We start from the raw sequence: 23,547 nt of genomic DNA, 5'->3' as shown, positions 1-23,547 counted from the left end.
CACACGCCTATTTCTCTACATACAGGACAAGATTGGGGGGAGATATATGTCTTGCATTAAATGCGGTTTATAGTATTTTCCGCCAACCCTGTGTGTTCCTATCATCTTTTTTTATATGACTTGCGAAATCCATCCTACCTATTCCGTTGCTCTTTTTTCTTCATTAATGCGAAAAAAAATGTCTCCATCCCATCCCACGCCTTTTAAATAAAATCTTACATAAATATTTTTTCGTTTTTAGAAATGAGTAATCTCTCCTCTCGCTCATCATCTCCTCTTCATCCACCGCCATGTGACAAAAAAGAAAAAAGAGCTTTTGATAACTGACATGAAGTAAAATAGTATAAGTAAATCATGCTCGCCATCAATGCTTGCCGAAGGTGTCCAGTTGAAATACTAGATAAAAAATGAGTTTAGTCGCTGATGCGCCAGTTGTCAAACCACTTCAGGTACGAATACTGCTGGTTGTTACCAGTCATACCCCAGCAAATGGGCATGAACAGGATGTAGAGTCCGATAATGACGGAGTACAGGACGCCATAAATGACACCCTGCAGAACGGCAGCGCGGTTTCTCATGGCCCAATCAACCAAGAAGCCCAGAGACAGGATGGCGAAATAAAGGGCAGGGTAGTAGTGGTGCACGTAGGTGACACGCGCCATGATAACAAAGGGAAGATAGTGCAAGAACCAGCCGATGACTGGGTAGATACCGGCGTAGTGGATCTGATCAATCTCTTTGTTGTCCAGCTCCCTGTATCCGCGCTGCCATCGCACAATGTACCAGACTACGACGAGGCCGACGAGGCCGAGAGATACCGTGCTGCCCCAGTAGATGAACGGGTTGCCAAGAAGGAAGTACTTGACAATGTTGTCATCCCAGCCGCACATACGAAGTCCCACGTTGAGGACGGGCCATTGCCACCACTGCGAGGCCAAATCGTCCTGCTTGTCGGGATCCGGCACAAGGGCGTTGTTGGATGTCATCATTGCCACGTTGAGATGAATGAAGTCGTGAATGAAGGGCGACTTGTAAACACCGGGATCACTCTCAGGGACTAAGAGGCAAAAGTTAACTATTGGTATTGCAAAGATTACAGGTCCAAAAAAATGAGTTGTAACTTACGTTTCTCGTTCCAATGAGCCTCGACATTCCAGTGAGTGTAAGTGTCACGGGGGTTGTTCTGCTTGTCGCAGGTAACCTCAATCTGTTTAAAGCCCCATTGAGGAAGGTTGACATTGCCAGCTCGCAGATAGCAGCCCAAAGAGGTGTGCTTAAGACGGAAAGCCGTGGTAAGAGTGCGGATCCTGCTGCGATCACGAGATGCCGCATCCCGGACAACTTCAATCTGCCAGTGATCCTTCTCGTCTCCAACAGTAAGGTTACCGTAGCTGGAAACCTCGCGGTGGGCCTTGGTAACGGGGGCGTCAATATCGTGAGAGTGCAAGTTGCGGCCAGTCTGGGCGTGGATAAGACGGATGACTGATCCGTCGCCGATGAACCGGAGATCCTCTTCGGGCTCGTAATCGGGCTGGTAGCGGTTGGGGTAAAAGAACCAGTCGTTGTTAGCATCCTTGTGGTGGTAGCAGGTGACTTGTTGCTGGCCAGAGCCCTCGGGGTAGGTCTGAACGTGAGAGTGAAGAAGACCACCGCCGTAACCCATGTTCTTGATGGTGGCGCGAGATCCAATCGCAATCTCCAGGGGGCTGTTCTTGCCGACCTCAGTTCCCTTCAAGTTGGCTTGGAAGAGGGAGCTCATCTGGGCATCGCCCGGACCGGTGGAATCGAGAATGGCGAAGTGCAGAGCAAACGAGAGCATGTAGATGAGGAAAGGAACGATGATAAGTCCCACGACGCGAGCGGAAAAGTGAGCAGCGAGAACAGGCTAATAGGGCTGTAAGCAGGCAATTCAACCAAGATGGCATAAGAAAAAGGGGACCCAAAAAAAGACTCACAATAGGCATCTTCCTGTCACCATACTTTCTCCAGAGATCCTCAATTGTGTAAAGACCAACCAAAGCAGTAACAAAGAGACCCACGAGCTTGACACTGCAAACACAGCCAATGCTCACACCAGTCATGAAAAGCCAGAAGAACCATTCGGGCTCGAAGCTGCTGTGTCGCTGGTTATGGAATTTGGCCCAGCAAAGAGTGGTAGCAAAGGTTCCGCAGAGCAACATGGAGTCGAGGAGAATAAAGCGGCTGATGGTGGTGTAAGAGTTCTCGCAGAGAACCATGAGCGTAACGAGCCAGACAGCAGGTCGAGTCAGCTTCAGCTCCTTGGCGGTAAAGTAGGCCATGGGGATACAGGCAATGCCAAAGGCGGCATTAAAGGCTCGCATAAAGGTATAGTTGACATCTTCGGGATATTTCTCGCCAGACTTGAATTCAAAAGATCCGTTGTAGCCGGCGAGGACTCCAGAGAGACCAACCAGCATCTTTCCGAGGGGAGGGTGGACGTCGAAGTAGTATTCATGCTTGATGTAGTAGCTGCCAAACTTGCCAAAGCTGTCAAACAATCAGCAAACCCGCTCCATTCTAGCGCCTCCCAGACAGAACCAGAGAGACCGGGATCCTTGTACATACTGAGCCTCATCCCAAGTCACGATATCGCTAATGCCAATTTTATACAATCGAGTGAAGATGGCAACGGCCGTGAAGATCAGCGGGGCAACGATGGACTCCAAATCTGCAAACACTTCGAAGAAAGATTTCTCCTGCAACCGCTGTCAGTCAATCCCTGCGCACGCAATCGAGTCTCGTGGCTCTGGCTGCCTTATACCTTCTTCGCAAGCTTCTTCTTATCATCTGGCTGAGATGCAATGGAGGGCGCGGCTTGAGAGGCAACCTGTCGCTGCCTCAAGCCATCGCCCAGGTCAGCGCCAGAGGCGAGAGCAGCCTTTTCGGCAGCCATGGTTCTGAAGACAACTATCTGGCGTCCCCAGAAGTTGCAGGTGGAAACAAAGAATCAATTGAGTTGGTAGAAAAAAATTTCGAAATGCGGGAAGAGAGAAGAAAAGGGGAGGGTCACTCTCGGCCAGCTCCCAATGCGGCACAATTTGTAATGACTGGACGAGTTTGAGGGACTCAAAAGGCTATAACATCGACGACGGCGACAACACAACACCGTCGATTCGAAAAGGGAGAAAAGGAGGAAGCAACAATCCTGAAGGCCAAGTCCGGCTCAGGGGAGAGAAACGAAATGGAAATGACAAAGGAGGTGTTTCTGGTGGATATTGCAGCTTGCGTCGGATATTCCAAGAATACGACAGCTTCCTTAAACCCCCCTGGTTCAGCTCTAAGGAATATTGGCCACCTTGCAATCCCTCCCAAGGCCACGCCAGTGCTCCGCCGCGTGGCTAGTGGCGTTCCTTGTTACTGGGACTATTTGCCAGTAGTGCGTACCTAGTTGTAGCCCTCGGTCTTGTTTTCCCTCGCGCATACCAGCCCACTACTTGGTCCAGGTACGCTAGCAGCCACCAGCCACAGCTGAGAGGGCCTGAGCCACAGCCCGCGAGCACGCTGTATTATAGGCCCGTCCCCCGTGCTCGTCCACTACCAGAGTTGGTAGCTGCCGGATTGTTGGGCTGGAATTCATTTGTTGGCGCAAAATCACATGCAAGCGTCCCGCCACTAGACCTGCTTATGGCCAGCCAGCAACGTGAGGGAGCTTTTTTCGTTGGTCCCAAGAAGAATAATACCGTGCTAGTCTGCGACTAATCCCTGCCTTATGTCATCCTTGCGATTAACGCTGGCCATATCTTGCTACGAATCTCGCCGACGCCTGGCCGGTCATCGCACGACTTCTCTTCAAGCATTACCTTTCTCCTGGACTTCTGGCCAAGCAGATGGAAACTCCCACCAGCTGAGCATGTCTGCCTGACCTTGAAACCGATTTTCTTTGTGCTCCTCCCGTATCTTACTTCTTGTCTTTTCATTCTTATAATCCCGGGCATCACCGCCTTTCCACAGCTGCCCGTATTATTGGATGAGCTAGGTAGTAGCCTCATCCTACTCGTACTTAATCTTAAACATCCCCCCGTCCCTCAGCTGCGCCTCAGCAGCAGGCGCTGCGGTTGTGCCAAACAATCAATTCCGATGCCTTCCCTTGTGTCCGAATTTATCATCAACCCTGTGCTGCGACAGGCCCGCCGCTTTTCTGAGATCTCCCGTGCAACGCCATCGGTAGCCGGGGAGGAAGACACACCGGTGGCCCAGGCGGATGCTGTCCACGATTCGGATGATGCCGAGGATGTCGTGCAGCAGGGGCCTGATGTTCCCCTTGAACGACAACGCTCACGGCCTCTGAGCTCTTCAACCCAGGAGACGATTGTTGAGGAGGCCACGGTTGAGCCCGTTACGCCCAATGGACCGCTACTCGATCACCTTGGCTTCCCTATAACGCCGCCCAGAAATGCACCGGCCAAGGGCGGGCCCATTCCGGAAGACGACGGCATGCGAGAGCTGCGGACCCGCATCCAGGAGATCAATTGCCGGGATATCTCATCTGGCGAGAAGGCAAGGCTCATCCATGATACCCTGCTTGAAGGCTATCGTGCGTCCATGACCACGGCCACGTCCCTGGGCAAAGGAGATTCGGATGACGGATCAATCGGCCATGTATGGGAGCCCGCCAGCCCAACCGGGCCTCTGGAGTCCTTCAAATTCTGGCAAAATCAGGTGATGGGTGAGCCATCAGTCAAGGAGACGTTTGTCTTGAGTGAAAGTGACATCGCCCCGACTTATGCCCCTATCCGACACTCAAGAACACCAAGCTCAACAACACCAACGCACTCAGCTGCCTCGCTTACTGAAACTCAAGGCCCGTTAGGATGTGAGCACTATGAGCGGAACGTGAAGCTGCAGTGTTCCACCTGCAAAAAGTGGTATACTTGTCGGTTCTGCCACGATGCGAACGAGGATCACACGCTTATCCGCAAGGATACAAAGAACATGCTCTGTATGCTTTGTGCTACACCTCAGAAAGCATCCGATGTATGCAACAACTGCGGTGAGATAACAGCCCAGTATTACTGCAATATTTGTAAGCTCTGGGAGAATCGACCCAGCAAACCCATCTACCACTGCAATGACTGTGGAATCTGTCGTCGGGGTATGGGTCTTGGAAAAGATTTCTTCCACTGCAAGGTGAGTTGTACTTTTCAAATCATTTTTAGAAGATGCGGCTGTTAAACAGTTTTCTTAGACATGCCGAGCGTGCATCACTACCTCGATCGAGAGCTCGCACAAGTGCATCGAGCGATCAACTGACTGTGACTGCCCGATTTGCGGCGAATACATGTTTACATCACCGAAACGGGTGGTCTTCATGGTATGCGGTCATAGTATACATAAAAAGTGCTATGAGCAGCATATGAAATCCTCGTACAAATGCCCGATTTGCAACAAAAGTCTCGTCAACATGGAAACGCAATTTCGCAACCTGGACCTTGCCATTATGAGCCAACCCATGCCACCAGACTTTCAAGACACAAAAGCCAAGATTCTCTGTAACGATTGTTCTGCCAGAAGCACCGTGGCATACCATTGGCTGGGACTCAAATGTTCAATCTGTCGGTCGTATAATACGGTAGAGCTGCAGATAATGGGTCGGAACATTGAGGGACTTCAGCCTGCTGCTGGTGACCAGCCTCCGGCTGCAGAAGTAGCCAGCCCGGAAGAAGCTATACCTGGAAGTCGGCGAATCTCCATTACCACAGGTCCGCGAGCAATCCCAGGTCCTAATAGACGGCGACACTCTTCCAATGCACTCGAACCTCCGTCACGCATAATAGACAGATATGCGCGATCGATGTCACCTTCGCGTTTAATGATGGATCTACCGCAGTCATCCGTTCTAGAAGTGGACGGAGAATCTGACGACGATATCCTAGGCTTCTGGAGAAGTGGCGAGTCTGAAGAGGATGATGGAGCTAGCGACGATGATGATTATGATTCAGAGGAATCCAGCGATGATGATGCTCCCGAGGCAGATGATGACGATGAAGATGATGACGACGAAGATGAAAACGGAATCAACTTGATTGGGCACAGATGATGAGCCAGCTTGTTGCCGAGCCTCTTGATGACACTACACAGATTGCCATTTGATAACAACGACGACGAAGTATGGAGAAGCAAGTAATCTATATTCACAAGGGGCGTCTTTTTGGGCGGAGTTTGGCGGTTGAATAAGTTTTGCTTCATGGGATACCACATTTCTTTTGTCCTTTCTTCGTTTTTCTTTCTTGTTTTTCCTTGTATCACTTTCTTGGTGGGCTTGCTTTACGAATTTAACATGATAGCATGGCGTATTGAAATTGATTGGGATTGTATCGACGGGAAAGGGGACTCGCTCAACCAAAAAAAGAGGAGGAAGCATTATTTGGAGTATCAAGATTGAGAGGCATCAAATTGGGAGTCAAGTCGGTTTTTGTTTAATTCAACATTTACTATGTAAAATAATAGTTTCATCCCTCGGCGGTAGTATATAGCCTTTGCAAACACGCCATAAGCGCCATGAATAACAGTTGATAAAATCCCACAAAATCAAGTAGCCATCATTACATTCGTAAGAAAAGACACGTCCCAAACAATTGTCGAATAGTGCGAGAGAGAAAGAAAAATAATTTGAGAGAGAGTAGTTGACGTTGGTTCACCGACGACTGTTGGCTACGGCCGCCTCTTGCTGTTCCCGCCTTGTGTCGTCGGCAATCTCACGTAGCTCCTTGATGACTTGCTGTAGGGGGCGTTAGCAAAACGACACAACCCTAGAGATGAAGACGCGATGTGTGCAAAAAGGAGAAGGAGGGTCGGTGTTACATACAACTAGTGATTCAGGATGGACGCCCTGTTCAATTAATGAGATACACGTCGAGAGCATGCGACGATCCATGTGGCAGTTCTAAAGTGAATGTCAGGATGAGATTAAGAGAAGCTGATAAAATGGATGGCGATGGTTTTGTGCGTACCAGCATGGCGGCAATCTCCTCGAGAATATCGACGGCTTGGGACGCCGCGGCGTGTTTATCTGGCTTGTCTGGCTTAGGCATGGCGACTTGAATTGAATGGCGTTGGTTGAGAGTTGAGAGAGGCTTGCGGCTCGGATTTGTTTGGATACCTAGGAGGTATGGGATGGATAGTGGGGCCAGACGCGCTGATGGCAGCTTTAGCAGTGTTGGTAGAAGTGGCTGGTGACTGTCTAAGAGAGAAGATGTAGCAAAGTAGTAAATATTACGTCTTTTACATAGAGTTGGATTCACTTATGCTGCTGGTAAGAATTGAAAGCTTTATTTAATCACTGATTCCATTCGCTAGCAATTGCTGCATTCTAGTATATTGCGTTGCATCACTTTGCATTATCAGCCAGGGAAAAGGCATGAGACATCAACAACCATCATGTATATCATTATCTGCGGGTATCTGGCATATTATAGCATCATCATCACTAAACAAAAAAACCGAAATCCTCCTCTTTCAAGACTTTATCGCCTCCACGAACAACTCGCGCATCCCCTTTAATAGCACCACCAGCTCCCTCGTCTCGTTCACCTTATCCAGCACCCTCTCCACGCTCTCTCGCTCTAGCTTCGGCCTGCAATGCTTCACATCGTAATCTCTCGAGCTTGTCACCAGCTCAAACCATGCCTCGCGCTCCCAATTCTTCTCATCAATGTGCGTGTACACAAACTTGAGCCTGTCGTCCTTTCCGGCGCCCTCGATCCGCATGCACAGAGTTGAAATCCAAAAGTCCAGCTCAGGGACATTGTACCGAGACTGCGCCTCTTTTTGCTTGTTATACGCGCGCTGGGCGGCGATACGGGTCTCGATTTCTTTTTGAGTCTCGGCGATTTGAGCTTTGAGGTGGTCTCTGGTGGCAATGTGGCTGTCGCGCTGGGCCGCCAGTGATGAGATGGCCATTTCCATTTCGCGCTTCTCAGCCTCCTCTTTCTCGATTGTTTGCTGGTAAGTCGACATCTTGACTTGTGCGATTTCGACATCTTTCCTCTTCATTCGCTCGTCCTCTGTAGGCAAGAGTAATTAGCATCGGGATATATATAGCATCCTGTATTCAGCATCCCAGCTTTCACCATCGCATACCTTGAAGCTCGGCCATGTTGACACGGAACTGGTTGCGCTCTTCTAAAACGCGCTTGCGACCCTGCTCAATGAATGCATCGAATTTGGCCGTGAATTTCGCCATGCGCTCGCGCAAATCATCGAACCCAAAGTCGATGCTGGGTAGCGTGTCGGCGACGGGGGGGCCAGCGGGCGTCAGTGTCTGGCGGCCATGGCCGATTGACATCGCCGGGTCGAAAGCAGCAGACATGGTGAATGCTGTTCTTCTTCTTTATTGCTTTCTTGGATGCAGAATATTGTCCAAGGTCCGGGTGCTGAAATGAAACAAAAAGCTAGGTTGCTAATGCTTGTTAAAGTCGTCCCAAGTTTCTGGTTCGTGTTTACCAAGAAAAGAACGTTGCTGGGTCGACTGTGGCTGAAAGCTTGGTCACGTGACTCAAGCCAAAGAACTTCATTTGCGATCAGATCAACTCAATTAACACAAGCTTGAAATGGTCGGTATTGACGCATGAAAATTTTGTTTATTTCAATATGAGGAAATTGTTTATCCGCTACTTATTATAATATCAAGCCGGATCATATCGAATTGCCTCCTCTATGTGACCCCGAATGGAAGCTCGGTTATCTCTGGTTAACTCGAGATGACGGAGAAAAATTGTCATTCTTTATTCACACTCAGTACACTTGCTAAGTCATAATGGCTGACTTGTGGCCTGACCCTCTTATGGGCTTGGGTACTCCAGGAATATTGAAATATATTCCGAGCGAGCATCCTGGAGAGACACTGGGGATATTTGAGACATCGCGGATCACTTCAAAGTGTAAGTGAAGAGTTGAAGAGGATGTTGGTAATCAATAGTCGGCCAGGACAAACATTGACATTTATTTGTAGCTCCTCATTTTAAGATTATCGGATCTTCGGTCAAGACTTATGCAGCTTCAAGAAGACAGCTTCCCGAAGCGACCACGAGGCTCTGGAGAGAGCGTCAAGTCCAAGAGCGATGGCTGTCCAAGTCTCGCCCCGAGATCGCCATGGGCAATACGGCATTTCAAGATATCCTCAAAGAAGATATGGAAGAGCTGAACATTTCAGGCGTGGCCCCTAATACGAGGCCCTTGCTGGCTATTGGGCAATCTCCTGATCCTGGTGATAAATCTGGAATGAAAAAAATTCCAATAATGGCCGTCGCCTCTGGAGAATCAGGCGAGATCCTACGTCTTGCTCGCATGGAAGATGCGCAGTGGCAGTGGGGGGAGAACGGGAATGCGTTCTTGAACGCTGCGATCATTGACTCTACCGACAAAGCGGCAGAAGCAACTTGGGTTGACGACGGATTACCCATTCGACAGGTCATATTTGCCAGGAGCCGCGATGAGTCGCATCGTTGGCTATTGGTTCAAAAGGAAACAAAAACAACGATATTATGGCCAGAATTTCGCCAATTTCCAACAGCTTCGACCCAGTCAGCTAGTGATTTTTCTCAAGAACGACCGTCGCTGATTAACCCGAATCCCTTATTCACGATCCATGCTCATCAGACGGGAGGGAGTGCTCATTCTGACGTTGCTTTAATTCCTACGGCGTCCGGCCGATCACAACAAATTGCCATTATAAACGAGACCGGATATTGGAGCATCTGGGATCTTCCTGCAGCTTGGCAAAGCCAGCGAAAAGGACAGTCTCAGTTATCTCTCAGCAAATGCGGACACATTTCTGATGGCCTATTAAATGAGCTACCATCTGAATCGTCCCACAAGAATGAAAGACATGGCATTCTTATTGTGGAAGGAAAGGGCCCCGAGAAAATCGAAAGCTCGCCTTCCCCCTCATACACCGGGAGGGGCAGTGATACCGCGCAGTATCTGCTCATGTGGAATCATGAGAAAATAGAAATTTTAAACCTAGATGCAAACATTTTGCTTCCAAGACTGGGGCGCATTATACGAGACAGAGGAAAGTTGGATTGGATTTTGGATGTCCATTGCAGCCCCATTAAACAAGACCACGTTTTCATTCTTACTCAGTATCACATCACCTGGGTTGATTTGCTTAGTCGCGATGAATCGGGATCCGGCCCTTTAAAACCGTCTATCTTGATATCTTGCCCACACTTGGGGACCAAAAATGACGACTCGAGGATGTTTGTTTGCCGAGCATCGGATGATGATGAAGATACGTCACTGGTTTTTATTTATTATCCGCGCATGGGTCAACTTTGTGTATATTGGTTCACATTTTCACCTGTGAGCAGAATGCCGCAATGGCATCGTGACATTATTTCGCTTCCAGGAAGTGAAGACAGAGAATTTCCCGCAAAAAACCTCATCGAGTTTCTAAGAGTTGACCCGGTCCAGCTTGCTGTCTCGGTCAGGGAAGGTGCTTCGAGTCCAGGGATAGACTACTACCAAAGAGGAGTCAGATTTTACCAGCTATCTTTCTTGGGTAAAGATCTCAGCTTGCAACGTTGCCTATGTGTCACTTCTGACGATCGGGCGCTTAAAATCCAAGTTCCCACATCGCCAGTGGTCTGGGCTGAAGTCAAACAACAGAAGCAAAAAGAGAAGAGAAGAAGAACCGTTATGGCTCACGTCACTAGCTCCTTTGTGCTCCCAGACGAAATAACTGCCGAAGATGTTGAAAGTCTGCTGAATGGAGAGGAGATGGAAGATGTAAACAACAATGATGATCTTGGGAGCATCTCCGCAAGACCACGGCCCGTCTATGCCAAATTTGGAAGAATATACCAAGCTCTTCAAAATTCGCTCCAGATATCAATAGACCAAGGAGAAGCTGGCCTCCCTTCCCATCTTTTCGATGCTCTCAGACAGTGCCTTAATGATGGATTCGATCAGGGGAGGCTCCCATTGTTGACTTGGTAAGTGGTTTATCTTTTTGACTCTCTTAGCCTCGCTATTACTGACAATATTATTACTCAGGAATGAAGTAGTTGATGTGATGCTGCAGCATCCAACGTATGAGCCAGCCGATGAACCCATGAGAGAAGAGATGGAGAGCCTACTAGATGAAAATGGCGAAAAGATCGTCATCACCCAACTAAGGAGATATAACGCTGGCGAGGATTCCATGTCTCTTGTGAGCCTACAGTATTTGCAGCGATATCTTTCTGAAGTATGGCTCCATCCGGTCAAAGGCGTTATTTCTGAGGATATGCAACGAGTTCGACGGGGCTGGGTCACCGAATTAGCCAGGGAAGCCTTTTTGTCCAGCTACGGTATCATGTTTCAGAACATACCAGTACTTGGGCCTGCCAGCTCAGAGGTGGCGGAAGAAGAAAATCATAAATCTCGGGCAGGATCTCTTACGTTAAGCTCCCAAATAACAGCTCCCTCACGATCAAGTTCTAGAGATATTGGATCTTCACCTGCTTCATCGCCAGCTGCGTCGACAGTTTCTCCCGATGCTGATGGAGCTATTCAACGACTTCGACTGCTAGCTCAGTCATTGGATACTGATAAGCTGGATGCTTCCAAACGATCCAAAATACTATCATACTGGCCGAAAGAGCGTGGTGTCGATCTAAACGACTACGTGTCCAGCCTGGCAAGAGCCAATGAAGAGCTCTTTAGGGATGCAAAGGAAAGACTCAAGAGAAAGGAAGCAAAGCGCAAAGCTCAGACAGAAAAGTTTAAGCGCCCTGCTTTCATCAGACAAGGTCTCCCAGAAATTAACCCCATGGCGCCAATGCGGCCGCAACCCATGCAGATCATGTCCAGCCAGGCGGCTCCAGCTGCGACTCAGACCCAGGTACCAATTGTGACGATGAGTCAGCCTGTGCCTGGAATGTTTGGAGATAGGAAAAAGAAGAAGAAGAGAAAGAGTGGTTTTAGATGAGGTTCTTGGAGAACTACAAATCAGGGTGGGAGTACATAATTGCGTTTGCTTACTTGCGGCTATTGGGATTGGGATTTTGATGATTTTCACTGATACCCGCTACGACGATATTGGATAGACTTGGTTACTATATAGAATATATAGAATAAAGTATGGATTTATATTGAGAAGAATATTTTTTTTTCTATTTAGGTGTCTGTTGTATTGCATTGCAGCTTAATAAGGGTGGCGATGTTGGCTGTGAGGTAACACTTGCAATCGGTTTACGGCCACTTGCGGGGCCGCTCTTACTGTATCAAAACAGTCCATTTACATCATCAAATACTAAAAATTCGTTCCATTTTCGCATCTCCCTTCTCATCGATTCTATTTCAAAGAACTGCTTAAATCAACTTCCTACTCTTTCTACTCCAAGTTTCTTAGATTATACAGGTGCAAATAAATAGAGGCAGAATGTCTCACTGCCACGACGAGCATGACCACCATGGCCACGGCCATGATCACGGCGAGCACGACCACTCAGACGACATCACGCCCGCGCTGCAGTCTTCGCTGTACGAACAGATTAATTTCGACGAAATCACCACTCTCAACGAGTCGCACAGAGATTCTGGCAAGGCCATCGTTAAGAAGACGTGGGCGGAGAGGTTGAGCCAGGATCCTGAGCTGGAGAGTGATGCTGATGAGCAGCTTCTCATGACGGTGCCGTAAGTTTTTTTATACGCCCTTTTAATAACTTTTATATATATTCTTACCCACAGAAATTCTATCTCTATGCTGAATTACTTATTACTACTACTAATTTTTTACGACAAGATTCACTGCGCAAATCAAGCTGCACTCCATCCTCATCCGCACATCACCCGCCCTCTCAGCCCCCAAAACCCTTCACCTATACATCAACCGCGATGACATTGACTTTGCCGCCGCCGAGGAGACAACACCAGTGCAGGTTCTAGAGCTGTCCCAAACCTCAGAAATCCAAGAGATCCCCGTCAAGCGCTCTGCTTTTGGAAGCGTCCAGCGCCTGGTGCTCTTCTTTGTGGACAACTTTGGTGAGGGTGATGAGGATGTATCGCGGATCAGCTACTTGGGGTTCAAGGGCGAGTGGACGAGATTGGGAAAGGCGCCGACGAATATCATCTATGAGGCAGCTGCACAGCCGGGAGATCACAAGGTGAAGGGAACGAATGTGAATCAGATGGGGAGTGGGATTGGAGGAAGAGGCCCTGGAGTTTGAGGCTGTTTTGAGGAGTGAGGACGGGATTAAATGATGGAGAAATTAAAGAGCTAGACAAAAATCAAGATTATGAACCTATCATATCTTTCTTTAGGATACATAAATGACTTTAGACAGCCCTGTATGATATACGGCATGATGCTACAGGACGGTACGTACCCCGCGAGGCTGAAGACAAAAACCACCCCGCCCGCAGAATACCCGAGCTACCTGCAGCACTAGCACCAAACCTCCAAAATTTCCTATCAGCCCACTATCCAAAGCGCAACTCGACCGTCCAAAATCTCCAGCCCATAGATAACAACACAGAGGCTCCCTCCAATGCCTCCCAGGATACCCATCCGAGTGGCTCTGCCACGATTCGCCGCAATCAACCGATCGCCTCTCTTCCTCCCACACATTCCCCAACGAGGCATCAAATATGGCTGGTCGACAGCACCTCCACGATCCAAGCACAAGCGCTTCAACCAGCCCAATTCCGGCCTCCCCGCGCTGACGACCGGTCCGGCTGCTGCCCTGAAGCGCCGCGAGAACACGACACCTCTCCGCACAGGAGTTTTGGCCATTAAGAAGGGCATGACGAGCATTTTCCAGGGCAAGACCCGCGTGGTGTGCACGGTGCTGCAGATGGATCAGGTGCAGGTTATTGCGAACAAGACAAGGGAGAAGCATGGCTACTGGGCAGTGCAGATTGGTCTTGGAGCCAGGCAGGGACGCAATGTGACGAGCCCGATGCTGGGATACTACGAGGCTAAGGGCATTGCGCCCAAGGCTGAGCTGGCGGAGTTCAAAGTCCGTGATAAGGAGGGACTTTTGCCCGTGGGAGCTCAATTGCTGCCAGACTGGTTCCAATTGGGACAGCATGTGGATGTGAAAGCTCGATCAAGGGGAATGGGCTTCGCCGGTGGTATGAAGCGTCACGGATTCGCCGGTCAGGAAGCCTCGCACGGTAACTCCAAGAACCACCGAACGATCGGTTCAACAGGTCCCTCTCAGGGTGGAGGTAGTCGAGTTATCCCCGGCAAGAAGATGCCTGGTCGCATGGGCAACGAGTTCCGAACAGTCCAGAACCTCAAGATTGTCAAGGTCGACAACGAGCTGGGCGTGGTGATGGTCAGCGGACCGATCCCCGGACCCAAGGGCCGCATTGTGCGACTCCAAGACTCAAAGAAGAGAAAGGCCCCCGCGCTGCCGCACAGAGTGAAGGCGCTGGAGCAGCTGGATGAGAGGCAGCCTGACTTGCAGGAGAAGCTGGAGCAGGCGAGGTTGAGGCATTTGGAGATGCAGGCTCAGCGCCAGGCACACGTTGCCGAGGTGTAAAGGGTTAACAATGAGGGGGTTATATACAGTGTAAAATACCTACGACAGGGCCATTGGATGAAGACGATGACAAGGGGAGAATTCTAAGGGCTCTATGTTAATGAATACATACAGGGAGACTAGAGAAGGGAAAGGGTGAGAATGTAAAGAAAAGCGGGCTTTTTTTGTATTTATAGGAGTACATCATACATATCATGACAACCTCGTCCAAAGGCTCATCAAGGCAAAACAAACCAAAAAACAATCTACTTTTACAAAAGAGAATATGCTCTCTTCTCTCTTTCTCTTTGAGATTTTCTCCGTCAATTCCTCGCCCCAATTCTTTTCAATCTTTCCACTTGCGTTGTTTCCATCCATTGGAGACTTTCAATAGCAATCTTTTTCACCGGTTAAAAGCACCCTGCTGTCTGAATCCCTTCGTCTGCAGCTCCGTCATATCTTCTTCCGACAACAGCCCCAAATCACCCTCGCTCTCACCTCCCAGCATTCCCGTAAACGGATCCTGCCCATCCAGCAAATCCACCACCGTGCCGTCCTCCAACGTCAAGTTCCACACCGTCGTCTTGAAGAGCGACTTGCTCGAAGGGCGGTGGCTCGCGAAGCGCATCACGCCCGAGGCCTTTGAGCCCTTGACGCTGAAGCTGACGTCGATGCGGCCCTTGACCTGGTTCATCTGGCCGCTGATCCAGGGGATCTGGTGCTTGAAGTAGATCTCGTCGCCGAGCAGGGCGTTGCCCTTGGGGGAGGTGCGCAGCGCGTAGAGCGTGGATGCGATGATGGGTGACGAGGTCTTTTGGTAGTTGAAGATTGCGATGGAGCTGACGGCCACGAGGACGACGAAGATGGGAAAGGTGCGGCGCCAGCCGTTGGAGACTTCGCCGACGTCTAGTTTTGCAATTGCATTAGTATGACTGAAGCCAATCCTTTCCCCTCTGTTTTCTTCATATTCCTAATTCTTAAATTGAATCATCATCAAGTATCAACTCACCAGGCAATTCACGATCCGCTCGTCTCGACATCAAAGGTCCATCACCAGGCTTCGGTGCCGATGTCATTCCTCGTCTCTGCGCCACCGCGCGCGAATTGGCGCTGCATCTGCTGCTGACCCGTCGAGAGGCCGCGGCCAGCAATCTTCTCCTCGCAATTTGTGATATCATTGTCTCGGTTGTGTGTGTGTGGAGAGAGACAAGCTTTCTGGTATTAGTGAGAGGTTTGGAGGGTCAGATCAGATCATCTCTCGCATCAGGCTGAAGGAATTTTAGTGGGGGCGGGACAGCAAGGGTACGTACCTCTATTTGTGGCGTCATAAGGCTGAGAGATCTTCAATAGATGCCATCAAGGTGCCGCTGCCTTTTATAATATATCATGGTAAATCTTTTCTGGCAATTTGCATTTTCTTTAATTTTTCATTTGTCTTTCTCTCATGTTTATGCTGCCAATTTTTGTAGGATGATACCACTTGTTTCATGAGACTGTCTCTACTAGTATTCTCATCCTCCAAACAGCATCGTTTTCAGATATGGATTTATACCTAGGTAGTTTCTTCATACCTAGGTATAAAGACTTTACCAGCCAAGTCCTGTCTCAATTATCACGGCAGTATACATACCTAGTATTCTTGCTGCGTAAAAGCATGATCTTCGTCTGTACAGCTCATGATAATGCTCCGTGAGATGCCTCAACAAAAACTTGCCTCTTCTCAACCACAATTGCCGTGGTAATAAACTTGAGTAATCAGCGTGCCTCCAGCTTTGTAAAGTAATGACAGAGTGCCATACCAATGCCATCGCGTGACGGCACGAGAAACATATCACTCTACCGCATCGTTCATTGAAAGCTAGATGCCCCTCCACTTCGTCTGGCTGCCCATAGAAGCAAGCTCTCTGGAACGATAGCATTAATATCACACAATGCATGTCAAGAATCAACAAGCAGCAGGTTATTTTAGTTCGTATGACCAAAAAGAGCCACAATTGCCGTCATCAAATCGCAACACAAGTCTATGGCTGATACTCTAAAGTCAATGCCCAAGAGCAATTGCAGCAACCTCAGCCAGCGAATCAACCGTATAATCAGGCTTCAAGCTTTCGCAAGCATTTCGATCTCCATATCCGTAGCGGCACCAGACTGACTTGGCTCCAATATTCGCCGCGAATTGAATATCCGCAACTGTGTCCCCAACAACTAGCACATCACGGCCGCTTTCAATTCCTTCAAGCTCGCTAATACCATATTTCGCATCTTTCAGCTTCGGTAATAAAACGTTAGTAAAGCTTGCTGTATCTGGTTTCCGTGTCGCTCCAGGTGTCTTGTCTCCAACAATCAATTCCTCGTCAACCGCGCCTCCAAGCCCATTGCCATTCAAAGCGGTGACAACGGCAGCTACTCCCTTGTTGCTAATGATAGAAATGACAACTCCAGCTTCTCGAAGCCGGTGTAGAAGCTCAACGGCGAGTGGGAAAGGCTTGATCAATGGCTGGCCGTGCTGGGCGTACAAGTCACGGTATGTGGCTATCCAACGTTCTTCGAGTTCTGTCGTCCATTGGAGCTTTTCTGCGGCCGCACTGCCTGAAGGCTGGAGAGTTCGGAATGTGTCCTGTAGACCTGCGCCCGAAGAGATGAGACGGTGGATTTCTATCTCTGAGGGGGTTTCTTGTCCTGCTGGGAGGAGAGCGTCGAATGTGAGCTTGATGCAGTGCGAAATGGAGGCGTGAGTGTCAAAGAGAGTGCCATCAAAGTCAAAGATGACAAGCTTTTTCATAGTAGATGCCATTGTTACTTCAATTGTCATTTTTTCGTTCTCTCGAAGTTTGATGACAAGGGTAAAGATTTGCTAGTTTGAAGGATCTAGCTGATGCACTAGGTCTTAACTCGCCACGGCATCGGCCTTTCTGTCGTATTTATACAAAGTAGTGCAGTGTTAATAATTTCAAACGACAGCTTTTTCTATCTAATAGATATTTATTTACTTGTAGATTTCATAAAAAGGCATGACTTCTCTTGCTATTACTTGCTTCGATGTAGGATCTAGCCATGACGTCCGAAATTGTACTTAGGCTATTCTCATAATCGCTCGTTGCTGTAAACATGCCCACCATTTCTACCTTAGGAGACATAAATTTGAGTAATTTACATACCAAATATCTTCTCATTTGCATTAATACACTTACTACAAACAATTCTCCATGGCCGTTAGTTTTTACCATGCATTGTCTATTTCCATATTAAGAGAGATGCATTACTGTGACTGAGTCGCTAAGATGGACATGATTACCTAATACAGACTCTAGATGGCCAACACCAGCTAGCAAGGGTAGCTCAGCTTATCACATGCGTCATAAGGCTGAGGGAGTCTTCTTCTAACACCCATCAAGGTGCTGTCATTGCTACCTCTAGCAGTGTAATCACCAGCAGCGCTTTACAAAAAGAACCAACCTCTCCTCATTATATGTTTACTTTCTATAATCTCCGCTTTCTCTTTGTTGTATTCATCATGGCATCCTCCGCCCGTCTAAGACGGACCTTTCAGTACCCCAACGACTCAGATTCAGACGCTCCAGAAGCTATGGATGAGCAAGGTATGTGCAATATCTACCCTTCTACCATCATCAAGCTCTCATACGAAAATTATCCAGACTAATCAAACAAAAACAGAACAAGACAACCTCATCCAAACCCTCGCCTCCCAAAACGCCTCCCAAAACGAAACCCTCGCCCGCACCCTCCTCGCCCTCCCAATCCTCTCCATCGTCGCCTACATCCGCCCGCTCCTCAACCCAGCCACAACTTCCTTTGCCATCTTCTGCATAACGTCTCTCCTCGCGACGGCATTTCTGCTCTATCGCCTGCCACCCGCGCAGACAGGCATTCCAATAATCGATTCTTGGGCCAGCGGCGGGACGGGCAGTGCTGGAGGAAGAGGGACCAGCGGATCGTCTGCTGCAAGCCTTGTCAGCGGACTGCGGTCGCGTAATTCCCTTGGTGGCCTCCTTGGTCGTGGAGTTATGGATACGCGGACCCCTTTAGAAAAGACGCTGCCCTACTTAAACTTGGGTCTGGTCTCATTACTGGTTCTCATGGGATTGGTGAGAGGAGACGAAAGAGGTGGCGGCTTTGGCTGGGTTAGCATGGGCAATATCCCTGGCCTCGTCTACTCTGTCGTCATAACGGCCAAGATTGTCATGGCCGGCGTAGACCCCGAGAGAGACCTCGGAGGCCTGAGGTACGGGTATAAGGGTGCTTGATAAGACCTGATATCTATTTATGTGTGTAAACTTTCAAAATAATAAATAATGCACCGAGGTCACATCGTAACACCTCGGAAAGGACAGTAGTATCTTATTTCTCACTCGTTTCTCCAATTTTAAAATATCCACTCCATGCCAACTCAAGCACCAAATTTAACAGTTTAATACCTCGCCCGGATTCGCGCCCCATCCCAGTATAAAATAAAACCCTCGTATCGTCTACATGTCTATAGAATCATTAAAGCGTAAAATACCATGATCTCTCAAAATTCCGTCAACGCCCTTAGGTGGCCGAGGGAAAGGATCCGCAAGAGGGTTTGCTTCAGGGGTATCAGACGACTTGTCCATAACAAGGGCAAGTCCATGCGACTTGACAGCATCAACCAGCGCCGGCACCATATCCTATTCGCAAAAAGAGTTAGTTCTATATATTTCAAGAAATCTTGATAGGACAGATCAAGAGGTTTTTCTTACCAGCAACCGAGAATAGCATATCAAACCCATAAAGTTATTTGTCTGGGCAATCCGCACTGCCTCCTTAATCGACGTCGTCCGCCTTCCGCTAACTTGCACTGCCTTCTCATCTCGTCCCAAGTCATTGCACAAAAATACCGGGAAATTGGGCTGCTTCCAGTTGAGAGCAGTACATAGTCGCGCGTTGTAACTGCTGAATACCATGGAACGCACTACATGCGGCGTATGTGACTGGGCCCTCTGAGCTCGAGCATGGTCGAAAACAATTGTGAGAATCGAGTCAACAAAGACATTGACGTCCAGAGCCGGGCCCAAGGCCAGCGTCTCCTCCTCCTCCTCGTTGGGATAAACGATTTGCAGATTGACGTGGATACCAGGAGGGAGAATAGCCAGAGCGTCCTTCAGGGTGATACCTGCAGTCGCCAGGATATGGTAAATTTCAGCGATATCGTCTGTCGTCTTCGCTCCTAGGGTTGCAAGCTTTGCGCGACTAGCACTCTGGGCCGTGATAGCGTCGAATTGCGCAAATGATAACCTGCAGACAGGGATGTCGAGTCCACCACACGATATAGTCCACTGTGGCCAGATGACGGGCACTCCATCGCTAGTGTACTGAACAAATACTCGGACGTAGTCACCAGACAGACTTGAACCAGTAACAACAGCGTTGGTTGGTTGGTTGAACTGGCTTGTTGCTTTCCAGTAAGTTTCAAAGTCCGTAATCTCGAGCGGCTGCCCTCTGAACGGCTTGATCACCTGCGTAGTGAAGCTGATTTGGCCAATAGCTCGTAACCGTGGGTCAAACAATGGCAGGCAAGATTTTGAGCCGCCGGACTGGTTTAGGAATACAGATGGTAGCACAACCGTCTTTGCAATCGTCTTGGCGCCGTAAGCCGGGAAAACATCAAAATCGAGTGAAAACGTCTCCAAGTTGTCAACTTGGAAAGAAACGACACGGGTATCTTCTTGGAATGGCAAAATAATGTTCTTTGGAATAAGATCTGAGACTTTGGAGGAAATCGTTAACCGAGCTGCCGGATATTTGCCGTCTTGGAAAAAGACCAGCGGTTGCTCGCCGGCGTCTTGGAAGCCGATCTGCACCACTGTCTTCGTATCGAGGAAGTTGTGGCCATATCGTCGAAGAGGAATTATAGGCGGGGGTAGCTCTAGAATCGGGATGGCATCTGGATCTAGTGACATGGGTAGAGGGCCGCTGCTGCTACCCATGATATCAATTGCAGGATGGCCACCCAAAGGACTTGCTCTTGGACGTTTGTTGAAGGGGGTAAGTAGTTGCATACATTCCAGATGGCCTTCCCAAGCAGCATAATACATGGCAGGAAGGTCTTTTTCGTCCCGTATTGTCGCATCGACGCCAAGTTTAAGCAGTGCCTGGAGGCATTCGACATTGCCTTCGCTTGCAGCATGTAGTAACGGTGTCCAACCATAAAGCTTGTCGATTTGGTCGAGATCAGCTTCATATTTTTTGAGAAGCAGAAATAAATCCGAAGACCGTCCACATCGCGCCACCATATGTTGAGGATACAGTCCCTCAGCATCAGGGAGAATCTTTGCGCCATGCTTCAATAGGATTTCCACAATTGCAACTGAGCCGTGCTCACAAGCAAGATTCAATGGCACATGGTCCGCATCGGATACCGGGTCAATCCGAGCTGATCGGGCGAGCAGGCGTTCGACACATTCCACATGTCCATGTATGATGGCGTGTATTAGCGGTGTGAAGTTGTCGTGGTCAATGAGATCGATGGTGCTTGGATTGGCTTTTTATGAGAAAGAAGAGATAGTTAGTTTGCGTATCCTGCCAGTTAGAATTGCCTTGTATCCTCGACTCACCATTTAACAAAACTTCAAGCATATCTAGACGCCCGTGCAAGCTGGCATAGTGCAGCGGTACACGCCCGTAAACATCTGTCCGATCCACGGCAACATTGGCTGCGAGACCCCATTCCAGTACGTGATGTCTACCGTAGATAGCGGCCTGGTGCAGGCAGTTTCTCTCGTTGATATCATCATACGAATGCAAGTCAACTAAGCCAGTATCCAGAAGGACTTGTAGAGCGCTCCTGGGAGCTTCGTTGATCGCCGTCAAAAAGGTCCTTGTTAACCGTTCAATCAAAGAAACATCACCGTCGCTTGCTTGAGTAGCCGATTGCATTTTAGCAAGAAGATCCTTGATAGATTCAAGGTTTCCAGTAATGACAGTATCCAACAGGAGCGAGTCGGCATCTCCTTCGTCGGTCCCCACGAAATGCTGAGTTGTGACGACATGTGTGGTAGATGAGTCGAAGGTAACTTGGATTCCATCCGACCAAGCACCAAGCTCTTGAAGGCTGGTAGTTGCCTGGTCGGATAGCTCACTAATTACCGTCGCATTGAAGAAAGGTTGGACCTCAACAGCACGCGAGAGGTACAGCTCCTTTGTCTTTGATTTGGATGTCTTGTCCCATTTCTTGAGAATCTTTGAAAATGCGGTGCCATTGATCTCAACAAATTGTTGAAGCTTGTTCAGATCCGTAGCGAACTGCTGGAAACCCTCTTCGAGAGTGGTGAATTTGGACGAGCGCCTCGAGATACCTTGGCGCGACTTGATGACTTTCTTCTTGTCAAGCAAAGTCTTGAGTCGAATTTTGAGCTACATGAAGGTTAACGACGACATTATTCATAAAATATGGTTGAAGAGGTTGATGGATGAGACCACAGAGCCATTCTATTTACATACCTCGGCTTCCTTTTGCAGATAGAAAGCGTTCACCTTGTCCAATTCTCTTTCCTGCTCGGGTGTCAGCAAGTCCACCGGAATATTCATATTGATGGCTGCATGCAGTGACCTACCAATTGGAAGAAGAAAGTTGCCTTGTTAGCCTGCAGAGCAGTCTGCGAGTCGACCAGTGTGTCGAGGCGGTGGACTTCATTTTGCGCAGCAAGGGTCGGAGTAGCTGAGAGCCTCTTGATGAGCTATAAGGGAGTGAAATCCAATATTAGTAAAGAGTGATACAAGATACAGCAATTGGTGGTGTACATGTCCGCCAAGTATGCCAATGATTGGAGAGAGAGTCAGAGGATGCAGGCATGCATGGACAAGGATGCCTGGAGCAGCTGGCACTCCCCCTCTATCAACCTCCCATATGTCCCGAGCATCTTCAGACAGAAGAGAAAACACAACAAGATGGCATATCATGAAACATATGTCTTAAAAAAGAAATGGCAAGGGACTGAGAAGCTATATGCTACCCCAGTAAAGAGCAAATGAATAGATATTTACCTTCTTCAAAGCTTTGTAGTTAACAAAACTGGCAGCATATTCGGGGACCTCAAGCTGGCGCTTCTGAATCTGCTTGCCAAATTTCCTGCGGTACAAATCGCTATGTGAGCCTGGGGTATTATTCCCGAGGGGGCAGGGATTGCGTCACGACGCAGCGGCCATCTGACTTACATGTTGCGACACAGAACCCCGGGCGGACGGGAGTCGCGGGGGCAGAGGAGTTAAGGAAACAGAAAAGCCCAAGCCGGACAAGTCAAGGAAGGATATACTGGCCGAAGCACAGACGGACTACAATCTCACGCCTGTTCGCCTTCCTTTTGGGAGGGAAGCCAAGAGTTGGTTGGTAAGACTGTATGGTGGGCGAAGGCGCCTGTAAGAACGAATACTGCTGTGACATTTAGCTGCCTGTGCGACTTTGACCAGGCCTATATTGACGGGAAAGGACGGAGGTGACCGAGGGACAGGGCAGGGGCTTAGTTCAGCGCAGAGTCTCCAGACACTTGTCCGCGTGGGGGGAACGATTGACTGATGGACGTCGGCAGCTCGCTGACGTCCATCGGGTCCATCAGACAGCAAGCAGCAGGCTCCGGCGCGGCTCGTACCTTGAGAGGCCAGCCCTTGTCCCACTGAGGTAGCAGGCGGAGGTCGGTGCTCTGCTTCCGGGATAGTTTGAGATGCAGGTTGAAGCCGAGAAGAGTAAGAAAGCCGGCATGGAGCAGGCCGAAGAAGTGGAAAAGATGTGGACAAGAGCAAGTTTGAGGTGATGAATGATGTACGGGCAGCCTTGGATAGGCTTTTTTTGATATGGTGCTAACCCTCGACGCAGGAAAAGGTTGTTTGCTGGGGAGAGGAAAGCTTCTTTACGTACACGAAGCAGAGCTGGGCAGAGGCCACTCTTTTGATTCTCTCGCCCCGGACTAAGATTTTCAATCACGAGGGCGTGAGAGCCAAAGAGTTTAGTAGTTATCCTACCGAATGAGGGCACCCTGGGGGCAGAATGAGCTGGTGATTCAGATTGATCAGATCAGACCAGCGGCCGAGGTGAGGAGGC

At 49.0% G+C, this 23,547-nt stretch overlaps 11 protein-coding genes across 11 annotated transcripts; 5 read left to right on the top strand and 6 right to left on the bottom strand.

Moving 5' to 3' along the window:
- Positions 1-32: 32 nt before the first annotated feature.
- GGI43DRAFT_404737 (dolichyl-phosphate-mannose-protein mannosyltransferase PMT2) lies at positions 33-3,379 on the bottom strand. The gene is made up of 5 exons (XM_083205954.1): positions 2,783-3,379; positions 2,587-2,717; positions 1,956-2,508; positions 1,126-1,885; positions 33-1,057 (listed from the first exon to the last, which is right to left on the bottom strand). Exons 1-5 carry the CDS (start codon positions 2,912-2,914, stop codon positions 414-416), a joined length of 2,220 nt encoding a protein of 739 aa, XP_083061053.1. The 5' UTR covers positions 2,915-3,379; the 3' UTR covers positions 33-413.
- A 530-nt stretch (positions 3,380-3,909) lies between these two features.
- Positions 3,910-6,075, top strand: GGI43DRAFT_376109 (RING finger and CHY zinc finger domain-containing protein). Its single transcript, XM_083202616.1, has 2 exons — positions 3,910-5,148; positions 5,207-6,075. Exons 1-2 carry the CDS (start codon positions 4,099-4,101, stop codon positions 6,056-6,058), a joined length of 1,902 nt encoding a protein of 633 aa, XP_083061052.1. The 5' UTR covers positions 3,910-4,098; the 3' UTR covers positions 6,059-6,075.
- A 443-nt stretch (positions 6,076-6,518) lies between these two features.
- Positions 6,519-7,177, bottom strand: GGI43DRAFT_376102 (mitotic-spindle organizing protein 1). Its single transcript, XM_083202615.1, has 3 exons — positions 6,972-7,177; positions 6,827-6,904; positions 6,519-6,739 (listed from the first exon to the last, which is right to left on the bottom strand). Exons 1-3 carry the CDS (start codon positions 7,050-7,052, stop codon positions 6,656-6,658), a joined length of 243 nt encoding a protein of 80 aa, XP_083061051.1. The 5' UTR covers positions 7,053-7,177; the 3' UTR covers positions 6,519-6,655.
- A 202-nt stretch (positions 7,178-7,379) lies between these two features.
- On the bottom strand, positions 7,380-8,451 carry GGI43DRAFT_404734 (chromosome segregation protein Spc25-domain-containing protein). The gene is made up of 2 exons (XM_083205953.1): positions 8,101-8,451; positions 7,380-8,024 (listed from the first exon to the last, which is right to left on the bottom strand). The coding sequence occupies exons 1-2, from the start codon at positions 8,327-8,329 to the stop codon at positions 7,477-7,479; spliced, it is 777 nt and encodes a 258-aa protein (XP_083061050.1). The 5' UTR covers positions 8,330-8,451; the 3' UTR covers positions 7,380-7,476.
- A 123-nt stretch (positions 8,452-8,574) lies between these two features.
- On the top strand, positions 8,575-12,105 carry GGI43DRAFT_404732 (RNA polymerase I-specific transcription initiation factor RRN6-like protein; the record flags this gene model as incomplete). The annotated part of the gene is made up of 3 exons (XM_083205952.1): positions 8,575-8,900; positions 8,972-10,955; positions 11,017-12,105. Coding segments are annotated over exons 1-3 (3,020 nt in total), but the record flags the coding sequence as incomplete, so codon positions are not given.
- Positions 12,106-12,385: 280 nt separating this feature from the next.
- Positions 12,386-13,172, top strand: GGI43DRAFT_383692 (PITH domain-containing protein; the record flags this gene model as incomplete). The annotated part of the gene is made up of 2 exons (XM_083203425.1): positions 12,386-12,639; positions 12,749-13,172. 2 exons carry the CDS (start codon positions 12,386-12,388, stop codon positions 13,170-13,172), a joined length of 678 nt encoding a protein of 225 aa, XP_083061048.1.
- GGI43DRAFT_376066 (mitochondrial 54S ribosomal uL3m domain-containing protein) lies at positions 13,062-14,683 on the top strand. The gene has a single exon (XM_083202614.1). It carries the CDS (start codon positions 13,494-13,496, stop codon positions 14,490-14,492), a length of 999 nt encoding a protein of 332 aa, XP_083061047.1. The 5' UTR covers positions 13,062-13,493; the 3' UTR covers positions 14,493-14,683.
- On the bottom strand, positions 14,684-16,101 carry GGI43DRAFT_375949 (cytochrome oxidase complex assembly protein 1-domain-containing protein). Its single transcript, XM_083202611.1, has 3 exons — positions 15,782-16,101; positions 15,481-15,686; positions 14,684-15,377 (listed from the first exon to the last, which is right to left on the bottom strand). The coding sequence occupies exons 2-3, from the start codon at positions 15,647-15,649 to the stop codon at positions 14,875-14,877; spliced, it is 672 nt and encodes a 223-aa protein (XP_083061046.1). The 5' UTR covers positions 15,650-15,686; positions 15,782-16,101; the 3' UTR covers positions 14,684-14,874.
- A 411-nt stretch (positions 16,102-16,512) lies between these two features.
- GGI43DRAFT_383689 (HAD family hydrolase) lies at positions 16,513-17,265 on the bottom strand (the record flags this gene model as incomplete). The annotated part of the gene is made up of 1 exon (XM_083203424.1): positions 16,513-17,265. One exon carries the CDS (start codon positions 17,263-17,265, stop codon positions 16,513-16,515), a length of 753 nt encoding a protein of 250 aa, XP_083061045.1.
- Positions 17,266-17,838: 573 nt separating this feature from the next.
- GGI43DRAFT_404725 (uncharacterized protein) lies at positions 17,839-18,760 on the top strand. Its single transcript, XM_083205951.1, has 2 exons — positions 17,839-18,070; positions 18,147-18,760. The coding sequence occupies exons 1-2, from the start codon at positions 17,941-17,943 to the stop codon at positions 18,734-18,736; spliced, it is 720 nt and encodes a 239-aa protein (XP_083061044.1). The 5' UTR covers positions 17,839-17,940; the 3' UTR covers positions 18,737-18,760.
- Positions 18,761-18,847: 87 nt separating this feature from the next.
- Positions 18,848-22,853, bottom strand: GGI43DRAFT_375793 (uncharacterized protein). Its single transcript, XM_083202610.1, has 7 exons — positions 22,668-22,853; positions 22,497-22,581; positions 22,067-22,189; positions 21,954-22,004; positions 21,068-21,866; positions 19,214-20,994; positions 18,848-19,141 (listed from the first exon to the last, which is right to left on the bottom strand). Coding segments are annotated over exons 1-7 (3,024 nt in total). The 5' UTR covers positions 22,670-22,853; the 3' UTR covers positions 18,848-18,958.
- Positions 22,854-23,547: the final 694 nt, after the last annotated feature.

Source organism: Trichoderma evansii (genome assembly GCF_050947405.1).
Source record: "Trichoderma evansii strain SZMC 28006 chromosome Unknown GGI43scaffold_9, whole genome shotgun sequence".
NCBI lineage: Eukaryota > Fungi > Ascomycota > Sordariomycetes > Hypocreales > Hypocreaceae > Trichoderma > Trichoderma evansii.
The sequence above is the reverse complement of the archived record's forward strand: the minus strand, read 5'-3'. Positions and strand labels throughout refer to the sequence as shown.

Excerpts from the sequence above, each read along its gene's own strand:
- GGI43DRAFT_404737 (XM_083205954.1), bottom strand. The coding sequence starts at position 2,914 with ATGGCTGCCGAAAAGGCTGCTCTCGCCTCTGGCGCTGACCTGGGCGAT. Across the intron at positions 2,718-2,782 it reads AGAAGAAGCTTGCGAAGAAG|GAGAAATCTTTCTTCGAAGT; the intron begins GTATAAGGCAGC and ends CAGCGGTTGCAG. Across the intron at positions 1,058-1,125 it reads GGCTCATTGGAACGAGAAAC|TCCCTGAGAGTGATCCCGGT; the intron begins GTAAGTTACAAC and ends TTTGCCTCTTAG.
- GGI43DRAFT_376109 (XM_083202616.1), top strand. The coding sequence starts at position 4,099 with ATGCCTTCCCTTGTGTCCGAATTTATCATCAACCCTGTGCTGCGACAG. Across the intron at positions 5,149-5,206 it reads AAGATTTCTTCCACTGCAAG|ACATGCCGAGCGTGCATCAC; the intron begins GTGAGTTGTACT and ends CAGTTTTCTTAG.
- GGI43DRAFT_376102 (XM_083202615.1), bottom strand. The coding sequence starts at position 7,052 with ATGCCTAAGCCAGACAAGCCAGATAAACACGCCGCGGCGTCCCAAGCC. Across the intron at positions 6,905-6,971 it reads AGGAGATTGCCGCCATGCTG|AACTGCCACATGGATCGTCG; the intron begins GTACGCACAAAA and ends CATTCACTTTAG. Across the intron at positions 6,740-6,826 it reads TCCATCCTGAATCACTAGTT|CAAGTCATCAAGGAGCTACG; the intron begins GTATGTAACACC and ends CGCCCCCTACAG.
- GGI43DRAFT_404734 (XM_083205953.1), bottom strand. The coding sequence starts at position 8,329 with ATGTCTGCTGCTTTCGACCCGGCGATGTCAATCGGCCATGGCCGCCAG. Across the intron at positions 8,025-8,100 it reads CAACATGGCCGAGCTTCAAG|AGGACGAGCGAATGAAGAGG; the intron begins GTATGCGATGGT and ends TCTTGCCTACAG.
- GGI43DRAFT_376066 (XM_083202614.1), top strand. The coding sequence starts at position 13,494 with ATGCCTCCCAGGATACCCATCCGAGTGGCTCTGCCACGATTCGCCGCA.
- GGI43DRAFT_375949 (XM_083202611.1), bottom strand. The coding sequence starts at position 15,649 with ATGATATCACAAATTGCGAGGAGAAGATTGCTGGCCGCGGCCTCTCGA. Across the intron at positions 15,378-15,480 it reads AGCGGATCGTGAATTGCCTG|ACGTCGGCGAAGTCTCCAAC; the intron begins GTGAGTTGATAC and ends TTGCAAAACTAG.
- GGI43DRAFT_404725 (XM_083205951.1), top strand. The coding sequence starts at position 17,941 with ATGTTTACTTTCTATAATCTCCGCTTTCTCTTTGTTGTATTCATCATG. Across the intron at positions 18,071-18,146 it reads AGAAGCTATGGATGAGCAAG|AACAAGACAACCTCATCCAA; the intron begins GTATGTGCAATA and ends AAACAAAAACAG.
- GGI43DRAFT_375793 (XM_083202610.1), bottom strand. Across the intron at positions 22,005-22,066 it reads CAACTTTCTTCTTCCAATTG|GAAAGAGAATTGGACAAGGT; the intron begins GTAGGTCACTGC and ends ACACCCGAGCAG. Across the intron at positions 21,867-21,953 it reads ATCTGCAAAAGGAAGCCGAG|CTCAAAATTCGACTCAAGAC; the intron begins GTATGTAAATAG and ends ACCTTCATGTAG.